Source organism: Etheostoma cragini, chromosome 18, assembly GCF_013103735.1.
Source record: "Etheostoma cragini isolate CJK2018 chromosome 18, CSU_Ecrag_1.0, whole genome shotgun sequence".
NCBI lineage: Eukaryota > Metazoa > Chordata > Actinopteri > Perciformes > Percidae > Etheostoma > Etheostoma cragini.
The window spans coordinates 7956114-7978658 of record NC_048424.1 but is presented as its reverse complement, the minus strand read 5'-3'; the positions used below and the strand labels follow the sequence as shown (position 1 = coordinate 7978658).

At 40.0% G+C, this 22545-nt stretch overlaps 1 protein-coding gene across 2 annotated transcripts; it reads left to right on the top strand.

Moving 5' to 3' along the window:
• The first annotated feature begins 337 nt into the window (after positions 1 to 337).
• On the top strand, positions 338 to 12522 carry LOC117961764 (single-minded homolog 1-like). Of its 2 annotated transcripts, none has more exons than XM_034900647.1 (12): positions 338 to 477; positions 1333 to 1760; positions 3419 to 3501; positions 3614 to 3703; positions 3839 to 3947; positions 4477 to 4562; positions 4909 to 5108; positions 5342 to 5448; positions 5739 to 5886; positions 8746 to 8902; positions 8990 to 9377; positions 9857 to 12522. In XM_034900647.1, the coding sequence occupies exons 2-12, from the start codon at positions 1586 to 1588 to the stop codon at positions 10597 to 10599; spliced, it is 2286 nt and encodes a 761-aa protein (XP_034756538.1). In that variant the 5' UTR covers positions 338 to 477; positions 1333 to 1585; the 3' UTR covers positions 10600 to 12522. The 2 variants fall into 2 exon arrangements, with proteins under 2 accessions (XP_034756538.1, XP_034756539.1); XM_034900648.1 differs by having other exon boundaries at positions 8993 to 9377; positions 9857 to 10599.
• The last annotated feature ends 10023 nt before the right edge of the window (positions 12523 to 22545 follow it).

Sequence of the window (22545 nt, the reverse complement as noted above, 5' to 3'; positions counted from 1 at the left end):
GATATTTTTCTTAAAATAATCACCAGCAAACGGTCTTTGTTGTTTGTATTTAGCCCAGAACATTCCCTTGAAGTGCCATTTTATGCTGATGTATCTATTTATTTCAGCTTGATCAGTGTTCCTAACGTTAATGACAAGATCACATCTAAGCTCACTTCGGGCACGGACAAGTGCCGAGCCTTGCAGCACCAAATCGACGCCCACGGTAACAGTCCAATCACAAAATGACTTTCAGCTCTTCCATCCAATAAGAGCGAAGTGGGCACACGGTGGGCGGGTCCCGAGCAGCTCCAGAGAGGGACATTGAGATAGTTGAGGAGAAGAGGCTAGTTGGGCACGAATGCCACTCGTTGCGCGCGTCCTTGTAATTTGGAGAGGTGTATGCAGCGCACGGCCCGTTCAACTTTCCAGGTGGAAATCCAGGAGGAGCAGAGACCAGACTTAACTGGGACGACTGGTGAACCCGGATCAGGACAGGTGAAATTCCCAGCAGGCTGCCTGTAAGGCCACAATATCGATTCAGATGTAGGGAAATATTCAATGTATCTCAGCGCGGATTGGAATACTGTAAATAAATATGTCTCAAATATTCGCTCATCTAATACTGGATGTTAAATGTTATTTTCTGAAAACGTGTGATAAGAAATTGGATTTTTTTTTTTTTTCAACGCAGCTGCACACGTTTCAGGAACTGTGCTAGAGGAAAAGACATTTCCTTGACAGGCTACTACTGCAGTTATTTGCAACAACATGATGATGTGTTCCATCATCCCCGAAGCAACAGACAATACAGAATAATTCACCTCATTGGCAGAGGTCAGTTAAAGGCTGCTTGGTGGCTAAAGTGCCTTGAGATGGACATGTTTGCAGTGTGCCCATCACCACATTTTGAAATTGGTTTTTGACCAATGAGCGAGCTTGTTTTATGAAAGTAAGACGTTGTTTAATAGTTGGGCTACATATATTTACACCTCCATGAGATTATATTACACAGGGAATTGTTAGTGGTCTTTTGTTGCACTGATTCCTTTTCATGTTTAGATGATGTAATTGTCATTATTGTTTTAATATTAATTATCAAAGTAATTGTTGCTGCTTTACGTCGTGATGCTGCTGTTTAAAGCCGAGAATGTCAAGGTTATAGTCATTTTCAATAAATCGGACTTTTGTTTTGATATGTGCTTGATGTGTAGGCCTAAATGTTGTTGTGACATACAGGCCTGCATCAGGTTTACATTAAAACAACACACGAGACAGTTACATCTGAACGTGAGCCTTCCCAGATCAACATGCAATGATGCTTTAACATTCCCTTCTGTCTGTGTGATGCAGGTCATGGATGAGATCCCGCGGCAGCACCTTTACGGTCTAACCACAACCAGTTGAAGCATCACTGGCCGCCATCAGGAGGACCAGGGATATTCACAATTCTTTTCGGATTCGACTGTCTACTTTAAAAATCCACATTTTATAGTTGATTAACATCTGCAATGAGAAGGAGTCAAAGCGGAGAGGAATCAGCGAAACTGCTGATGTGAACGCCTACCTCCTCAAACAAGGAAGGATACAGTGAAAAGGCGCCGAAATGAAGGAGAAATCCAAAACGGCAGCAAGGACTAGACGGGAAAAGGAGAACAGTGAATTTTATGAACTGGCCAAAATGTTGCCTTTACCGTCGGCCATCACCTCTCAACTGGACAAAGCCTCCATAATAAGACTGACAACGAGTTACCTGAAGATGAGAATTGTTTTCCCTCAGGGTGAGCGAAATAGTCAACAAACAGAAAAACGATATGATGGATAGGAAGCTGGAAATGGGCTGATATATCATATTATATTACATTAAATCAACATTAAAGGAACCAGTATGATTCTGTTATAATTTAGTAATCCCACTATCATTTGTTTTAGTTGAGACGTGTAAATACTTCTATTAATAATAATTTCAGGAATCAATTTAGTGCTATTAATAATAGGGATGTCAAGATACCCAAAAATAAATAAATAAATAAATAATAATAATCAAGTAGGACACTGTCAATATACCCGCGCTCACAGACCCACGTTAAACCATAAAAAAATATTATAGGGACATTACAGTAATTTCCCCCTAAACTGCAGGGAGTCTTTCCAAATGGATTATGGTCGTTTTTAATTCAGTGTGTCTAAAGGAGACGATCTGCCACCATCTTTATACGGGTCTCTGCAGGCTTATTTGACTGCGTGACTGAGAACAAGACTGACCAATTATGTTTTTTAAAAGGCCCTGCAAGGCTTCTAATCACCTAAAGTCATGTAAGCAGGAGGCCCACACAATCTTACACAGCCTCTCTTGTATAAGAAAAATACTACTAACTATCTGCCACGAAATCTAACCAGAAGCCCTCTTTTCTGCTGCTGTATAATAACCGACATATGATATTTTGCAGCCATGTAACATAAAAGTATGTAAAAAAGACTACTTTTTTTTTTTAATCTAGCCTATAGAAAAATAGTATGTACCCATCCGTCCAACAACATTATTTGTAGTTGTAGGTCCTTTTTCTACATCCTCTCATCTGGTGGGGTTGATATTAAACTACTACTGTGTCCGACAGTGGAGACCGTTTTTTATTTCCATTTACAGCAGCACCTAATTTACTGATGATACCCGAGCTCCATGAGAGCCTCATGAAAGTGAATGAATTTCAATGAGCAGCACTGGCTCCTTGCTTCACTTACACTGAAAATAGTGGCCTAAACGGAGGGATTTACTGGACCACAAGAACATTTAAAAGATGAACAAATTGGTGGATGAATGGAAGGAGGCATTCAAATTCTGCATTTTTACAATAATGGTCTGGAGTATCATGATGAATTAAAATATCATCCTGCTATATGAGTGATGTCATCCCTCCAGATTAAATGTCTACTCTGCAGTTGTGACAAGAGGCACATCGCCCGCGCATCTTGTAAACACACCACCAGATTAACGAGGTTCATGTCTGCAGCCTGTACAACATGTGGCAACCACTGTACATGCTTAAACACTAAAAAGACCTTTTAAACGGGAACGCCTCTGGCTTGATGGTGTGTGTGTGTGTGTGTGTGTGTGTGTGTGTGTGTGTGTGTGTGTGTGTGTGTGTGTGTGTGTGTGTGTGTGTGTGTGTGTGTGTGTGGCCATTTCAGTAATCTATCTTTAGAAGTAGTAATAATAACAACAACAACAACAACAATACTTCTACTACTAATAATAATATAACTAATAATAATATACAACTACTAATAATAATTATTATTATTACATATATAGCCAATTACAAAATATGGCGTTGTATTTCTTCATTATCGATAAATAAATCTATAAAATACTTGTGCATCTTTTCCATTTCATCATAATGTTACACAGCAGACAAACAGCATTTTTCCCACTCTCCAGGTCTGGGGGAGGCCTGGGGTCACACAAGTCGAACAAGGTCTCTGGACAATATTGGACGAGAGCTGGGATCCCATTTGCTGCAGGTATATTAGTATTACCAGCACAACTGTTAATTATCTGCAAGAAAAGGAATGTGGTCGTGTGAAATCATTTTGAGAGGATTCAGGCTAACTGTGGCGTGTCGATTATTTGCAGACGTTGGACGGATTCATCTTTGTTGTGGCTCCAGATGGGAAAATAATGTACATTTCAGAAACAGCGTCGGTCCATTTAGGACTCTCTCAGGTCCGTTTGTACACTCATATTTATTTAAGATACGTTTTATGCATTTCTGCTATTTTCTAGACAGCGTTTTGCAAATTAAATCATTATACTCCATCGCAGTCTTTACCTGCTAATTACATGAGTTATTCTCAACAGGTAGAGCTGACTGGGAACAGTATTTATGAATATGTACATCCCGCCGACCACGACGAGATGACAGCTGTGCTGACGCCACATCAGCCATATCACTCACATTTCGTCCAAGGTAAAATTACTTTTCTCTCTGAAGCTTTCCAAATATATCTCGTCTATATAGGTCCTGGGGTCCTTGTAAATTCTGGAGTGTGGTTTAGGCCTACTCTATCTGTAAAGTGTCTCGTAATAACTCTTGTTATGAATTGATACTATAAATAAAATTAAATTTGAATTGAATATACAATTGGAAAATTATTAAAACAAGCAGATAGCGATTATAATACAACGGATGTGTTTTAACAACACATATGCAAATATAGTCTGCACCAATCCGTGTCTCCGCATTCCTGCATTTTGCAGCAGTAGGCCTACAATCGCTTTATGTTTCCATGCACCTATATCATTTTTATTTTACACAAGTAATTCATTTATTTTGTTATTAGGAAATATTATTATTAAAATACAAAAACGTCATCATGATCACGGAAACTGTTTTTAAATAGCACACGTAGAGAGCCCTTCTCCCCATGCTGTGATGGTTTATGAGTTGACTCTTATTAATAATAATAATAATAATATTTTTTTTTTGCTTCCTTCAGAATTTGAAGCTGAGCGCTCTTTCTTTTTGCGGATGAAATGTGTTCTGGCAAAAAGAAACGCAGGCCTCACCAGTGGTGGATACAAGGTAAGCAATTAGGCTTAGTCACTGCTCTAAGGTATTTAATTAACTATTTATTAATTGCAATAGAGCAATTCAATAATGTATCCTAATGAAAGAAAAACTATATTTTCTAAGAAAATGTAATATATTATTTCTGTAATGCCATAATGACTTCAGGTATTTCAATATCCTTTTCATTTCTAAACTATTGAATTTCAATAACAATTCTTTATTTCAGCTCATAGAATATACATTATGCGGTATTAATAGTGCTATTTACACTTCTGTTTAAAGGGACATTTCTGCATTTTCTGATTTACGTTTCAATTTCATCTTAGCTTCTCTCGCTGTCTATCTTGTTCCACTACAGGTGATCCACTGCAGTGGCTACCTGAAGATCCGTCAGTACAGTTTGGACATGTCTCCTTTTGAGGGCTGCTACCAGAATGTGGGTTTGGTGGCTGTGGGTCACTCCCTGCCTCCCAGCGCTGTGACCGAGATCAAACTGCACAGCAACATGTTTATGTTCAGAGCCAGTTTGGACATGAAGCTCATCTTCCTGGACTCTAGGTACACAGCCAGTTTGCAGTATATTACACAATTATTTCACTTAAGGCATTGACTTTCTGCTCAATTTTGTGTGTGCCCAATGTAAATCACATACATTTTTCATAGGAGGGTTCATATAGTTGCCCAATTAACTACTACAATTCTTGCCTGTAAAACACAAGAAAAAGAAGACAAATCTAAAGTATCCCTGGATCACTGCATATTTTAAATACTAGTGGTTAATTCCTCTCCAGGGTGGCAGAGCTGACAGGTTATGAGCCCCAGGATCTGATAGAGAAAACCCTGTACCATCACGTCCACAGCTGTGACACCTTCCACCTCCGCTGTGCACACCACCTCTGTGAGTTACAAACCTGCACTACTATGCTTTTACAACAGGCTGGCTGACCTTCTTTTGTCACAGTAACTGCTCAGGCAACCTGACGCAGTGGACACACACACACACACACACGCACACACGCGCACGCGCACGCACACGCACACGCACACGCACACGCGCACACACACACACACACACACACACACACACACACACACACACACACACACACACACACACACACACACACACACACACACAGTTAAGTATGTTAATCTCTGTCTTCTGCCTGATTCTTTTATCTCCTTCAGTGCTTGTAAAAGGCCAAGTTACCACTAAGTATTATCGTTTCCTGGCCAAGCACGGCGGCTGGGTCTGGGTCCAGAGTTACGCCACAATCGTCCACAACAGCCGGTCCTCAAGACCTCACTGTATAGTCAGCGTCAACTATGTCCTCACGTAAGTCTCATTTATATTCCCCCCATCCTAAAATCAGAGTGAAACTCTTCTTAAGAAACAGATTGATTTAAGAATAAAAAACAAAATATTCTTAATACTTTCTTGAGGCGTTTATGGTATCACTCAAACTTTTCATTTGGTTGGATTATTTCATTTTTAATTAGGATTCAGATGTTAAGTTGTTACCATTAACGCATTTGGGAGTGAAATCTCTAAAATCACAGCTCCATAAACACAAGGTTTAAAGGGCTGTGCTGGGCTAAAAGCAGCTGCATTTTTAATGGTGTTTGCTGAGGGAGGAGCATCGATTATTTAACTAGATCAAGTAAATTCACATCATACACTCTTATGATCTATGCTTGAAGCTCACTCTATGATATGATGGGTCTTTGTCTCTTGGACAAATCTGTCTCTTTATCCCTCTGTAGCCTCTGAGTACAAATCCACCAAATACTGCGGCTGCAGGGCTCATACAGTTGTGTGTTATGAGAGCACACAACACACTAAGGCCCTGTGAGACAGCAAGACAAACATCAGGGTTCAACCCCATCAAAAAACCTCTACTGTCACCATCGATCTGCAGACTAAGGAAAGCAAAATCTATCAAACCGTGAACTAGGAATCAATATCTCATAGCTGTAGCACTCGTTGGATTTTCCTTGTTAAGTTTGGGTGATCCACATGTGGCTTTCTTTTTTTGTATGTGTGTGTAAGTGTGTGTATGTAAGTGTGTGTGTGTGTGTATGTGTGTGTGTGTGTGTGTGTGTGCATAACAGGGTGTTTGTGTGAGGGTCTGTACGTGTATTGCATGCATATGGCTGCGCTCCACGTATTGATTTCTCCAATGCAGCAAAGGAGAAAACAAAAAGGAACATTAAATGACAGCGAAGTTCCAATCACATAATTAGCTCTAACACAAAAGTATCCAAGAGCTCACATAAAGCAAGAGCACAAAAAAGTAGCAACATGAAAAACAAACAAAAAAACAGCTATTCAATCACCTTGCCCAAACAGCGTTTTAACCCAACAAGAATCCATTTATAAACCATGTGTGGAGGTTGGCTGGTGGCGTATTTCAGACATGAGGTGCTCTGACATTGACCCTGAGGTGGAATTCAGCTAACACAGCTGAGTTTGCACAAAGGCCCAACATTATTGGCTCAGACATAAGTCATCCAGGGCACAGATAGGATGCAGAACCAGCCACCGCAACTATACCTGCAAGAGCAAATATTACTCACACTGTGTACTGGCTATCCAAACACAGCCTTACCCCGAAGGTGTTGTACATAAAGAACGGGTCATATTTGGAGTCATATTAAAAGAGGCTGGCTGTGCAGGGTCAGGGATGGGCCACAGGGTTTAAAATGCCAGGCAGCTGCTATTACATACTGTTAATGTGATAAGTTAAGAATAGGCTCATGTTTGCTGAACACTTGACACAGGAGCCTTTTCACTCCCTCGACAGCAACACTTGAGTTCAGCCACAGGACAGTGGGTTAAGATGTCAAAGATGGTGCACAAGCTGCATGCACATATACCAGTAAAAAGGAGCTTGCATTATACAAAACACAGATGCTTGCAGAGGAGTGCAAGTGCAGAGATAAGACGTGCACATGCATGTGTCTGCGTGTGCACATTTACTTATGATTTATGTCTGGCAGGATTCTGGCAATGCTTGTACAGTGGAAAACAATGTTTAACTTTCCTCATGGTGTCGGATCTTTTTCTTAGAAATGGGAGGGCTTAATCTTTTGAACTTATCTTAAATGTTTTCACTTTTCATAGACCTCACACTACTTATGGTGCAAAACAAGTGTTTGTAAAATAAGTCTGTGTACTTATCTACGTTCAATATTAGCCAAGACGTCTGTTGCAGGCTAATTACTGATAATGTCCCTTGGTGCAACACTACCACCAAAACTGTACAAGAAATAAAGAAGATTGTTTGGGCGACTGGCTTAAAGGTTTGATTAGCTCAAAATTTATTGTGAAAACCTGGTGGGAAGGTGAACAAGTAACATTATGTCACCTCTCAACAACATTAAAAGTCTCCTTGAGCAGGGCACTACACCATCAACACTAAAATAAGGCAGTGCATACATTTTAAAGGGGCCGTATTCAACATTTAGAACATCAAAACATTTGCTATGTGAAGTTATAGTGGAGAAAAGGTGTCCTGAGCAGAGAATGAAGTCCCTTTATATCCGGTCCAGCCACGCATTCATGTGACTGTGAAAGAAATTTAAGCATTTCACAAATTGGGGAACAGTCTCTTAGAGCGGTCTGTTTTGTTCAGTATTTGGAGGACAGCCCATTAAACCAAAGCAAAGTTAAGATGCATGCTGTTGAGTCTACAGCAACGCTAGAAGCTGTGTGAGGATGCACTAAGTGGTTATGTCAGCATGCTAACAATGCTAAAATATCAATGTTAATTAATGTTGCAGGTATCATTTTTACAAGTGTTATTATGTTGGTGTAACGTGTCAGCATTCTAGCATTTGCTTAACAGCACTAAACACAAGAACAGCTGGTGGGAATGTCATTCATTTTGATTTAAAAAAAAAAGAATTGGACAAATATAGATTTTGACCTGCTCGGGGCGCTAGGCCTAAATGAAAAGTCAGGGTATTGCCAAAGTTGATAGAATTTATCCTAAGGGAGACATGAATGTTTGTACCAAATTCCAGGCAATCCATCCAATAGCTGTCGAGATATTTCAGTCTCAACTAAAGTGTTGGACTAGCCAACACTGCCATTTCTGTGGTCGCTAGAATGGCAAAAAAAAGGCACAAACTGCCTAAATGTGTGTTCAAACTTTTTATTTATCTCTAACATATTTTTTGTTTATGTCAAAAGGGATACAGAGTATAAGGGAATGCAGCTGTCTTTGGACCAAATGAGCCCCACCAAGCCAGCCTTCCCCTACGCTGACAGTCACAGCGAAGACCGGAAGAGCACCAAGTCACGTCTGACCCAGGCGAAGGCCAAAGCCAGAGTGTCACCCTACCCACAGGTATTAAACAGCCTGATACAGCTTAATCTAGAAAGGGGACTCAAGGTTCACAAACTCTCAAAATTGTGATATTCTTGTTTCTGTCAGCAGTTTTCAGCTTTCAATCCAGAGCGTTCAGAGTCAGACCAAGACAGCCAGTGGGGAGGCAGCCCGCTGACAGACTCTGCCTCTCCTCAGCTGCTGGATCCCGGCGAGGCTGCGGAGGCATCTTGTGCCTACCGACTGTATCCAGACTCAGGCTCCCTGTGCTACGGCCTGGGTCTGTCAGAGGACGATCTCACCCATGCCCAAACACATCCTCACACCACCACCTGTGATCGCGTGCGATGCCAGAGCGGCCGCTACTTCCTCGGAACCCCCCAGTCAGGAAGAGAAGTGTGGTGGGACGCTACGCGTTCTGTCCTCTCGTTGCCAAAATCATCCACGGATAACAGCGAGGGCTACGAACTCACATCCTACCATGGAGCCATTCATGGTGAGGTACTAGGGTTGAGACCACAACCATCTGTCTCTGAAAACAGTACTGGCCTAACTTCTTATGGTAGCTGTTTTCCAAATGTTATTATGGGTTAAGCTAAGTTGTTTACGCCGTCTCTTGCCAGTGTGCCGATTGCTACCATCTGTTTAAAAATTGCCTGCAATTGAAAGCCAAGTTTTTTCACATTTCACATCCTCACACAGGGAAACAACCCCCACTGTGCTTCTGCCAAGACATTCAGTCTAATAGACCATGGTTCTACAGTCATGTGAAGCAGAATGTCACACATTACACAGGCAACGCATGGTTTTTGTAACTGGCACTTAAAATATATGAGAAGGATAGGATACAGATCATGTTGTGAGTAGTTTTCTCACACTTAGTAAAGGCAGACAAAAAGGATCAAATTACTTATTAACATAATGCAATCATTGATTTCACTGTTTTGAAATGTGGTCATTGAACTCTCCTCACAGGACGGGGCCACTGGGATGAAGACAGTGTAGTGAGTTCACCTGATGGAGGTGGGTCCACCAGTGATTCAGGTGAGCGTTACCATGGTGACCACTTCCGGGCAACCCCTCGAGAGCCCAGCAAGATGGAGACCCTGATCCGAGCCACGCAGCAGATGATCAAAGAGGAAGAGAGCCGGCTGCAGCAACACAAGGCGCCGCTGGACATCTCAGGCCTCGCCAAAGCCCACAGCCCGTCCTTCACCTCCTCACTGTCGCACCACTCCCAGCTCACCATGCCCAGCGTAGTGTGCCGCGGCCCGGGTGCCCCCAGCATGGACCTCCCCTCTGAACGTCTCCATCATCGGGACAGCGTCAAAGTGCTCGGTCCGCACGACAATGATGAAAACACAACCAGTCCGGTCTCTCTGTCTCGTCTCAGCAGCCCCAGCTCTGATGGGATTCCCAGGTCTGGCCTCTCCCTCACCAAAGACTACATGCAGACAGATCTGTCCCCCCACCCTCCACAGTCCCAGGGGAGCCCGCTGCTCTATCAGGCACAGGAGAGGCAATCACTGGACAGGCAAGCAGCCTATGCTTTGACTGGATACTCCCTGGAGCACCTGTATGAACCGGAGAACCTGCGGAGTTATTCAGGCCTGGCCTGTGGAGGAGTCCAGTACGATGTGGCGTCCCATGTGAGGATGCAGGCCGAGCAGATGCAGGGACATAAGGCCACCTCAGTTATCATAACCAACGGGAGCTGACGATATCTGGTGCAGATAGGTCCTGTTCTCTAGATGAGGATGTTTTAGTAAGGTGGTGCTTTATGCACTTGCAAACACCGACCAGGTGCTTGATCCAAACAGACAGACAATAGAAAAAAAAAAAAAAAAAAAAAGGTACCTTCACTGGGTGATGCACCCTTGGTGGCTCATGCACAATTTGTGATGGTCAGCCTTTGTATCATACCATTATCTTTTGTAGATCATCGGAGGATGATTTGAACTACTGTCCAAGAACTGATGTTTGGTCTGCCACTTCCCAGAGCGGAAGTTTGCTCCATTAGTTAGAAATATAGTGTTATTTTAATGGTGAAGTAAATTCCCCTCCCTGCAAAGGCAACCTTAGTTTTGAGTCTGGTTAAACATCAAGCTAGTGTGCCTCACGCACCATTGGCCAAGTGAGTTAATCTGTCCCGGAGACTATTTCCAAAGGCAGTGCGAAAATGTGTTGTTCCATTGCCCCTTCACCTGAAAACTCCATTGCGCAGAGAATAATGTTTGACACAAGAAGTGCAACATGGGATAGGCGAGAGTTTCACTATTGTAAGATGTCAATGTTTCCTGTTATTTATTTATCAGTGGGCTGTTTTCTCTGTTTTCTTCTATGTGCCATTCGCTTCTGTCTAAGTAGAATCTTTATTGGTTGCATAAAATTTGCTTTGGTGTTTGGATTACACCAACATTAGATTAAAATAATAAATGAAGTGAAAAAACCGAAAGAAAAAATGCTTCTGATATGTAAAAGTGTAAAATATGCAGGTCAACTTGCAAACTGTTTAAATGTGAAATGCCCTTACTTAGAGAGCAAAGAGAGAGCACAAAACACAAAAACACATTTGTGATCTCCTTATGCCCTCTAAATATAGGCATTGTATTTATTGACATAAGTTGCAGCTGAAACAATATTATTTACATATCAGATGATAATTTTCGCTGTTTTTTACCTAACTTAACTGTAACCCAAGTTATAAGCATATGTAGAGTATGCTTTAATGTCCCTAAATCCTGCTCCACATGCAAATGTTCTCAAAGAAAACCAATTGTTTTTTGTTATGACAAATATAACAAAATATAATTGAAAAAGACGTAATAAGAATGTGTTTAATGTCTTTAGTTTCTTATTTAATTTATGCTGTAAATATCTCACAATGAACTTTTGAACAAGAAGTGACAAGATTATTTATTAATTGGTTTTAAAGTCTTGAATCTGAATACAGTTGCAAACCAACAACTTTTGTCTCTGTTGATTTCTGTCGCACAATTCTTCATCTGTATAAAAGAAAAGTGCTTTGAATGAAAATGCCCACACTGCTGCTTCAGAAAAACTCCATAACAATTTTAGACATATTGTAGATACATTTAGCTGTTGTTCGTCCATCGTGAACAACCAGGACAGCTTTGTACAATGCATTTTGAGATGTATAGATATAGATATAAATACTAAGTTAATGAGTTAATTTTAATTTATGTGAAATGACAAGTAATGGCCCATCCCAAGACACTTTTCTATAGATCAAACATAAAAAATAACACGCTATAGATATAGATAAAATATTTTTTTTAAATACAGCCGATCTCTGAAGTTGATAGCCATGTGTTGTTTTTTTTGTGAGTTTTGTTGTAAATTATTTTGTAAAAACATAAGTCTGAAACCTTAAATAATAGGTGTGGTGTCCCACCCTATTTTTCTTATTGTCAACAAATCCTATTAAATATAATCAACAATGCAAAAATGAAAATCTTGGCCATAAATATATGGTTTTAATTTTTGAAAAAGCTAAATCATTTCAAAAAACAGCTGGACACTGCAGTTTTTATCAAACTTTACTAGCCAAGGAGTAAGTAGTGTATTTCCAGGAGACTATTTCAGTTGTGGATTTGTGCTCGAGTGAGTATTTACACCAGGAGGGCGGTGGATGTTGGGAGTGACTCAAATTACAAACTAACCATGTTCATCGTGATGAAGGAATATGTCACCCAGTGCAATGATGTGGCTCATTGATGTGTTTATAAAACATTACTACAACTATGGAACTCTATGGCACAGATTCCATAAGCTGTGTCAGGCTTTTCCATACACAAGCTATACTTGGTTCATGGGATTTGTTGACAATAAATAAAATATAAAATATCAAAAGACTCATTCTTGGATTTTTCTTTAGATGTACCTGACAGGAATTAAAGGAGGGCATTATGACAAAGATCTAGTCCAAAGCCCTCATACAAGCCATTACCCCAGCAAACTGCTTGTGTGACAACCGCGCTTTCACGTTTTAAATGCACTTGCACCAGCACGTTCCTGCTGTTCAAAGCAGTTGAACTTGCACGTTTAGCTGCTCTGACCTCTGCTCAAAGGCAATTTCTCTGCCATGTATTTTAATATATGTAAGTTATTCACATGTAGCTGGAGAGCTGGCCTGCCTGGCTGTCTGAGCTGAGTGGGACCTGGACCCAGTCTGGGCCTGGATGCAGAGCTCCCATCAGTCAACGCTGACATGACTGTGATGGTCTGCCAGATATCACTGCTGCTGTCATTCTGGAGGCAGAACAACTACAACACTCCGACCCAAGGATTAGGATTGGTGTGTATGAGTGAAAGAGTGTGTTTATTGCTGAAATACTTCAATGACAAGAGACTTGTTTTTCTTTCTTCTAAACACTGATGTGCCCTCAAGGCTTTCACATGTAGAGTTGGCTACACATACAGCCAAACACTGGGCCTTTTGCCCAGACTTTGTACACTTGCATATACCCATCCACCCAAAATCCTCTCTCTGCCTCAGTCCTATAGAAAGAAACCGTCAATTACAGACCCTAGGAGAGGAAAACCTGATCTTACAGAATAGCAGAGAAGGATAAAGCACTCAGATCCAATACCAATATATAAATAAATATTACAGTAAATGTCCTGCATTGAAAATAATGAGGTACAATTAATATAAGTATAGCCATTCTGCATAATGAGTACTTTACTTTTGACACTTAAAGGATATTTTACTGATGATACGCACTTAAACTTATAATATTATATGCATTATGTTATTGCATAATTATTGATGAAATCTTGTGAAAGCAGCATTTTAATGCAGTTGCTTTTCAAGGTGGAGCAAAATGTAAACTACTTCATACACTGGTAGTTTATTTAATCTATAATGGATTACCATATTTTATAAATTCATTATATATTTTGTATGCTAAATCTGTAGCACTCTCCTTTATGTCACCCTTTTTAAAGGCTTTGTAAATGATGGTTTTATCAATGATAAATAAATAATTCATAAATGTTATACACATCAGTTAAGCCATGAATTAGCATACCGTCTGGGTTGCCTGGTTGTATAAAACGTAGTAGCTTAGCAACTATAGTTGCAAGACAAATAAAGTGGAATAATACAATACCTCCCTCTGAAATGTAGAAGTATCCTAATATGGAAACGCTAAAGTAAAGTATAAGTAATTCCAAAAAATGTTCAAGTACAGTACTTGTTAGTTTCAATCACTGCCAAATACTTAAAACAAGGAGTTTGCAGAGAACACATTAGAGGCGTCTATTAAAATCGATGTATCTTTAAATTATGTAGGATGATTATTATGATTTAACTTGCTGTAGAATAGCAGATGTTTGGACTACATTCAAATCAAGCAGCAACAAATCAAAGGATCTTATGATGTCATTGGAAGAACAGATGTGTTATATAAAGTACTTTCTTACTCTCACCCCTCATAATGAACCACAGTGCTACAGAATTAAAGCATTTGCAGTTAATTTAACTACCATGCTACTGCAAAACTAAAAAGCACAAGTGAATCAGCTTTGTTTACACCATAAGGCATTAGTAGTTAGAGGAGATGAAAATGCTGGCTGTGTCATGCAATTGGCCTCATGTAGAAGTAAACTATAGGACTGCAAGAGCGAGATCTCAGGGTTCCACGACTGCAGGGAAGGGGAAATGGATCCTAACCGGACAAACAACCACAGAATACAAGGGTGCAGGTGGCGAGGCTCAGAATAGCCTCTGAATGTCTACTTGATTGATTTCAGACCCAGCATTGAGGAACAATTACATATTCATACATCAATTAAAGTGTTCCCCCACTAGAGCCTCCATAATTTAACCTGGCGCTCAGTGAAAAGTCATCCTTATGAAGCAGCTTCAGACCAGCGCAGAGGAAACTGTTTCAACATGTTTTCTGTTTTTGTATACTCTATGGCCTCTTTGAGTTTGAACGGACATCTTATAATTACTTAATTCCTCTTCTTCTTCTAAATCCTTTTTCTTTCAGTTTGGAATTGCGGTTTCTATGTATCTTGCCTCAAAACACAGCTGTAAACCATGCAAACACTCAAAACATTTCCCATGCAGCAATAAAACCGTGCACATTTGCCGGTGAGTCACCTGCAAATGAGTAGACCAAGGGCAAAACAGCACAGGACCTGGGGAAATCATTCAACCAGGGCGTTTAGTGACACCTCGACAGCATGACCTCGTTGCACCAGAACACATTTAGATGTTCTGATCGGGTGGACCAGGATATTGAGGTCATCTGGTCGATCTGATTGGCTGAGCCTGGAGACTGAGGTAATTCTGTAAAGTGGAGAGGAAATAAGGTTTCTCTTTGTGTCATAGCACCTGAGTTGGGAACGCTGCTTTGAAATATGCTACTAATTCTACTAATAACTACTTAATTAAGTTACTGCTTAACTCTTGGTAGTTGGTGATTTTCTGGAGTTTGAATAAACAATCCATTTAATATTTTCAAATTAAAAGATACAAGATGTTTCATGTTTTTCTTTTGCTAACAATTCTCATGAAAAGACTAAAAAATAATCATTACTTTCTGACTGTCCCTCCAAGCCCATTCTTCCTAGTCAAGGTAAATCTTTCAAAACAGGCAAAAAAAAAAGCTTAATAATTTCCTAAAACAGTTGGGCACTGTAGTTTTAGCAAATATTACAAAAACAGGCATACATAGTGTTGGGGACTATTTTCCCAGGCAGATTTGGTGCATTGGTGAGCAACAGGATGTTATAAGTGTGACTGGCTTAAAATAAATTTCAGTGCCCGGGTTCTTTGTAATGACGGAACATGTCACTCAGTGCAGCAGTGTTGCTAATTGATGCATTTTGTACAACGTTAAGGCAACAAGGAATATGTTATATTACGCTTTAGCTATAAAGGCAATACTCATTTGAAGGACCAATTCAATGCTGGTCTTGATCTTTTTTTATGGATTTGTTCACAATTGGAAAAATCATCAAGAAACAGAACATATTATTAGATGTTAGACTTTTAGGTAACATTACAAACACTATTTCAAGCAGTATGATATCAGCATTTATAAGTCACCAAATATAGTATAAAAGTAGCAGGTTTGATATTTTGACTACTGTAATTTTCTTCTCACAAACTATTTTTTCTAAAAAAAAAAAAAAAATACAACCAAACCACTGAAAGCTGACGGTCAACATTTCTACTAGTGGTTGTTTCCCCAAAGGAGAAATGCTAATTGATTTGTCTTCAGTATGATGTCTTTAAATGTTGGTAAAATATTACAATAATATCTGGAAGAATTAAAATCACATAAACCCTTTGGCCATTTAGAACAATCCCACAAACCTGTATCGAGAATTGCAGTAATTTTGATGGGATGTTACTTCCTTAAATGGGAATTTTGTTTCGTTTTTATGAATCAAAAATCGCAGCAAAAGCATGATAATTTTCACAAAAGCGTAACAAAACCACCTTAATTTAAAACTCACTAATCCCTCAGCTATAAGGCTATTATAAAAAGACTACAAGTACAATATCCTGAGCCTTTGTCACACACACACACACACACACACACACACACACACACACACAAGGCTCAAACAGTGTGAATCTAATGCCTTCCAATCTTGTGGATCCCTTTGTTCCTGATTTCACGCTTGATTTGCCCACAGCTTGAGTCTGGCTGGTATCAGCCTCTTCTCACTGCTTTCACTCCTGCCAAATCCACAGGATCCATGTTCTCTTTCTCTCTATCTCTCTCTCTCTCTCTCTCTCTCTCTCTCTCTCTCTCTCTCTCTCTAACATCTCTGTGAAATGCTTTCCAACTCATGCCAACAAGTTGTGTTTGTTTGTTTGCATCTCAGTCCATCTCTCTGTAAACACCTCAGCAATTTGCCACAATCAGATCAGAGTGAATTCTGATGCTATCAGTTTGCATTTCACATGATTTGTTATGTCATTTAAAACAATTTCATTAGGAAGGTATGTTAGCCACTGGAAATATATATCTTTATTAAATGATTTCCTGTAGAGTTGCCAGAATAATCCCCTTTGTGCATTGACAACACTACATGTGCGCTACAAATCTTAAGATTGATTCACCATCTCTCATGAGAGGCCTTTCAGCCGTTCTGTTTTGAAATATTCTGCTTCTAAAGTGGCACATCAGCTGGGCTCTTTTACTCCTACGATCCCTCTAGCACTCGTACCGAGCAGATATTGTGACAGCTGCGTTAGGGGGCCAAGAGGAAGAGTGCAGGAGACAGACAAGGAGAACGAAGGAGAAAGGAAAGATCGAGGAGCGGGTCCCTAGAGAGAGGGTGCCGGTGCTCCACAGCTCCAAGTCACCGCCTGCATGCCAATGAGGAGATTCCCCAGCAGCAGCAGCAGCAGCAGCAGTAGTGGAGCAGAGCAGCAGGAGGGGCCCGTGCTAACACTGTACCACTATAGTCCTTGATACTCACATTACACACTCCTCACAAAGAGCTGAACACCAGATGGATCTCTGAAGCGTGATTAAACGCCAAATCCAAGTTACTGTAAACATGATGGTGATGACTGTCTCTGTGTAACAACAATCATTCAAATGATCTGATTACTTCAGTATGACTCTGCTTTTCTATCTATAATAGTTTTATGTTATTATTACATACAGTATGTTATGTGTATTGTTATTGTTGTTGTATATCATCACTCTTCACATAGTCATTTATTCATTTTACAAATGCCCCTCGACAAGGGCTTTAGTATTGGCTTCCCATGTAGGAAACAATGACAAGCGAGCAAGTACAAAAGGAGTTTGCACACCCAAATCTATGTCACTGCACTTTTACTTCAATTTTTCCATCTCCTATGTTTAGCACGTGAATAAAAATGCCCATACTTTTTGTCTTTGACTTCCACAAAGTGCAATCACACAAAAGCAAGAGAGAAAAGCAACCCTTACTAAAGAAGTAGAGGTATGGCTGTATTGTATTCAGGTCTACTTTACTGTAAAAGAATGAGAGAAATATACTTATGCAAGCAATTAAACTCATACGGAAATTAGAGATTCCCCAGCAAGCTAGTTGACTGATTTAAAAATATGCAATTTAGGACTCGCTGGATGTTAGTTTGTCATGCTTTCACAAGAGCACAAGTTACATCTGTGGTCCTGGTGCTAACAGCAGCATTAGCTGTGTGTAACCACCTTCTCTCCCCGCAAGAAGAAGTAATAACTAATTATGTCAGGTCACTCGTCCAGATGGTCATATCAGATGGGCCCGCTGTCTGAACCTCACCTCCGAACGAGCACCTCTGACCCTGGCAGCCACGTCACCCCTGGCAACATGCAATCTGAGGCCCATGCCACTGGGAGGATGGAATCAAGGGGTACGGGAGGGTTTGGGGTGCACATAAAGAAGCGCTAAGGGGGGCGTGTCTGATCAGTGTTGGATGGCTGCCTTTAAAGCTCCATGAATACAAGGCTCCCTGCCGGGGCCCTGATCTCCACGGTCATGATTCTGTTATTACACGCCATGTTCCTGTGATGGGCAGATGGCTCAGAACATCGTCACATGCATTCACACGCATTCAACACATGCCGGGCCCGTCGCTTCAATGGACACAACCTGATACTCCCCTTTCTTGTCTCATTAGGAGGCTATAGAAACATAAGAACATAATAGGGGGGAATTAAGTGCCCGTGTGGATGTCAAAGGGGGACGTGGCAGAAGATTGGGACGAAGGCTAACAAGCGCATGGCGCGCTCCCTCAGCTTTGTGCAATGATTAGTGCTTTCGACAGGGCTGACGGGTAAAAGACAAGCCCTCTGGGACAGGAGCAGCTTTTAAACGGACACTTAAACAGCCAGGAAACTGACAGCAGTAAAGAAATCGGAATCAAAAAACCTGGCATGTGAGGGATTAACATATAGATACAGATAACTTAGACGTGTCTGATGTCACACAGCACACGCAATGTCCAGTGTTAGTACAGTGTTCCATACGTATCAGCTTCCTTACAGTGGTAACAAATATTTAAAATATATTATGCAGGCCTATTGTTTTTAGATATTACAATATAAACAACATTTTATGATCAAATAAATGATAGATGTGAAATCTATCATTGACAGATATAAGATAATAAATGATAAGCTTGTAAACAGCTGAAAATAAATGTAATAAATTGTATTTCCGTCAATACATTTGGAAAAAACAAACAACTAAATAAATAACTGAATAAAAAAGCCAATGGTGCAGTGTTTCTGCTATAAGTCAAACTTATAGCACACATGTGTATAGCTTACATCCACTTTTTTTTCCATCACCGTTAAAGAAATGTCTCTTCTTATTAATTCCTATTATAGCTCGTTTACAATAAGTCACATAAAATCCTCTTAAACTCTTGAGCAAACAGGAACTTTACCAAAGCTCCCCTGTGCATGTCTCCAGGACCAGATGATGTCTCTGCCTTGTATTTGACCAGGAGACTTGGGACAAAGCAGCTAAGAAGAAACTAAACAAAGACACCTTAAAAAGGATTTAAGGTGTTAAACCACTTATTCGTTTGACTTTCTCGTATCTTTAGAGGACAAAAAAGTATATAGGAAAACTGGGATAAAAGCCTTACTTGTTTGGCACATATATCACCTTAGTAATATTATTGAGACTTGAGCTTTTAAACACTTGGCAAATCAAAGAAATAATGAGAGGCGGTGACAAGATTGGTGGCTATCGCTCACTCAATTATAGTAAATGTCCTGACACGTGTTGATAAACACAGATAATTACTTGTGAAAAGGTTCATCATTGTCATTATATCATTACTTTCTGGCATTCTGGTGCTAAGTGTCTAACAAGATTAGCCTGCCAGTCACGTTTCTCCTCTCATTCGAGCAGACAATGGACAACTTTACAAGCTGGCTGCTTTTAACTGTTGTAAAGCTTAAGTGCTGCCCACGTATTTGGGGATTTAAAAAAATGGTCAAAGTCTTCAAAATTTGGGATTTTTTTTAAGGATTAAGTGTTACTTTATGGGTTGAATAATTGTCTTTTAACTTATAAAAAGCTGATGTTTTGGAGATACATGGTTTTTACATGACAATGACAAAACTGTAGTTAAAGATAAAAATCTGAAATGAGTGGTGAATGACGGATTCATTGCAAATACGAAACAAAAGTTACATTTAGCGTTGATGCTTCTGATCATGAACATCATGACTACATCATATGAGTTGTTGTTATGCAACATCTGCTTGAGATACTTTTCCTCCTTGAGATAGTGAGATTACAACATTTGTCCAAAAAAAGGTTTGGTACACCAAACAATCCCCTAAAAGCAGCATTTATCACCCCATTGCTAATTTGATTTATTTTGACTATGTGACAAAAAAAACACAAAAACACAAGTAAGAAAAAAGACTGCTGATGTGAGCAGCATGTTTTTCACAGCCGTCGTCCTCCCAGCATCCACATATGTTGCTGCAGTAAACCCAGCATCAGAATGAAGCCCTGTCACTGTGTTACAGCAGCAGCCTGATGATGGCCTCTTCTGAGCAAGCGATCATGCCACATCTGGTACTGTTCTTCAGCGGTTTGAAGAATCAAGAAAATCAACCCATCATCTACCCCACCCCCCATTACCCCCTGCACTCATTCACACACACATATCAACAGCCAGTGATATACACACATATGAAATGCACCTGTGCACATATACACATGAATAATTTCACCCACGCCATACTTCATTGGAGACACGCGGATTTCTCCTGACCGTCAGCAGGAGTGTGATGTCATTACAGCTCTCTAAGGCCTCCTATTAGCCAGTGCTCTGTAATCACTCTGGTGATATATTAGTACAATGCATTGATTACCCCATAATCCAATCACTCGCCTGTTATTGATCTTTTATAGAGCGCCCCCCAGACAATAAAGATGTAGCCACAGACTGTGGGTCAATAGGCACACAGGGAGAGGAGTCTCCTTGCAGCTAATTGGCTTATGAAATAATACAAACATTTTGCTTTCTCTACACCAGCAGAAATCAATGCGGAGCTTAGCTGGTGCATTCAAATCAATTGTCTTGAACCACATGTCACGCTTTCTTCTGTCAGGACTTATCCTTCACATGTTTTAAGCTTTGTCTAATTCTATGCTGTTTTTTTCTTCTTCTTCTGCACTATTTCTCTGTCTTGCTAACTCTCATCTGCTTTGTCTCATTCCTTCTTTTTCTTTCCTACCATCCGTCTTGCCACTCCATCGTTCTCTCCTTCTTTACCCCTGCCCCCTCTCTGTCCAGCCTTCAACTGTTTTTGGGTTGCCAGATAAGTTTCTGCTTACAAGGAGACCACATCTGACACCCAGCTGTGTGGGTCATGGGCTGCAAGAGCAGCTGCTGGTCATAAATCACCGGAGCTGGAGGAGTTCTGGCACTCCTTCTGTCAGCCGTGAAACAAAGACGTAGAGGTAGTGGGGGGTCAGAGGTAGCCAACCTGGGTAACTACAGGAGACCCAGCACCACCTCTGTAATGCTGCACTGAACAATCCTCTGTTATAAAAACTGTACTGTAAAACCGGATGAAGTCACCGAGGGATGTAGGGTGCCACAGGATGCACATGCAAAGTCAAGAAGTATGGTGTAATATGGTATGCAAGCAATTATGGTTAAACAGGTAATGCAGCTTGTGAGCTGTGAGGTCAGAGGACAGACAACCTCTTGCTGAGTTACTGTAGCTGAAGAAGAAGAAAGGCGAATAAATTCTCTTAACAGAAAGGAAATGCCTTTGTTGCGTGTTGCAGACACATTTTGGTAGGTCTTAAAAAACTGAAATGAGCCCTTTTATTCAGGTTGAAGCAGAAATTAATAAGTAGTTGCAACAAAAAAAAGATTATCTTAATTATTTAATGTAAAATTTAACCTGGAAATATTGTTTGAATAAATTAAATTACATTTTGTCAAGATAATTTCACTCGTGGTTCCAGGGTAATTTCAACGTCTTTTATGTGTAATTTCTTTAGATGACTTTTTAATAAAACATATCATCAACATTTTTTATGATTGATTTGTGTCTAACATTTTATAAATAAATATTAGGTATTGTTATGAGCCTGGAAAAAAAATCTGGAATTTTGGTTATTATGAGACTGTTATAGCTTTAAATGTTATTGTTATAACTATATTTATATAGTTATAGTTATTGTTATAACTATATATATATATATATATAGTCATATCTCTGTCCAGAAACATGATTCTCCATTCCTTAAACACATTCACATTATCAATTTCAAGGTATTCACTCAAGAAAAATGATTGTACAATTTTGTTGATATTGCTATCAAATGAATAAGGATTAAGTAGTTTTATTTGTTGGAATGAGTCTTCTTATCTTCTCTAAAAGTGAAAATCAAGCATCTTCAGGACATAGTTTGAGAACCCCATAAACATGCTGAAAACATGTTCATGGGGTTCATAGGGAAACTAGATTTCCCTTAATTTCACCTTTCACCCATGTGTGTAAATGGAATGCATTCAATGTTCCACTACAGTAGAGATTGTTTTAATTCAAGACTTGCCTTTCATTCCAAGCCACCTCACGGTGTTTATACTTCAGCCCACACAAGGCTGCCTAATTCTACAGAGATTTGGATAATAATTTAGTTTTTTTTTT

Coding starts and splice junctions, on each gene's coding strand:
- LOC117961764 (XM_034900647.1), top strand. CDS start 1,586: ATGAAGGAGAAATCCAAAACGGCAGCAAGGACTAGACGGGAAAAGGAG. Junction 5,109..5,341: donor CTCATCTTCCTGGACTCTAG/GTACACAGCCAG, acceptor ATTCCTCTCCAG/GGTGGCAGAGCTGACAGGTT. Junction 5,449..5,738: donor CCGCTGTGCACACCACCTCT/GTGAGTTACAAA, acceptor TATCTCCTTCAG/TGCTTGTAAAAGGCCAAGTT.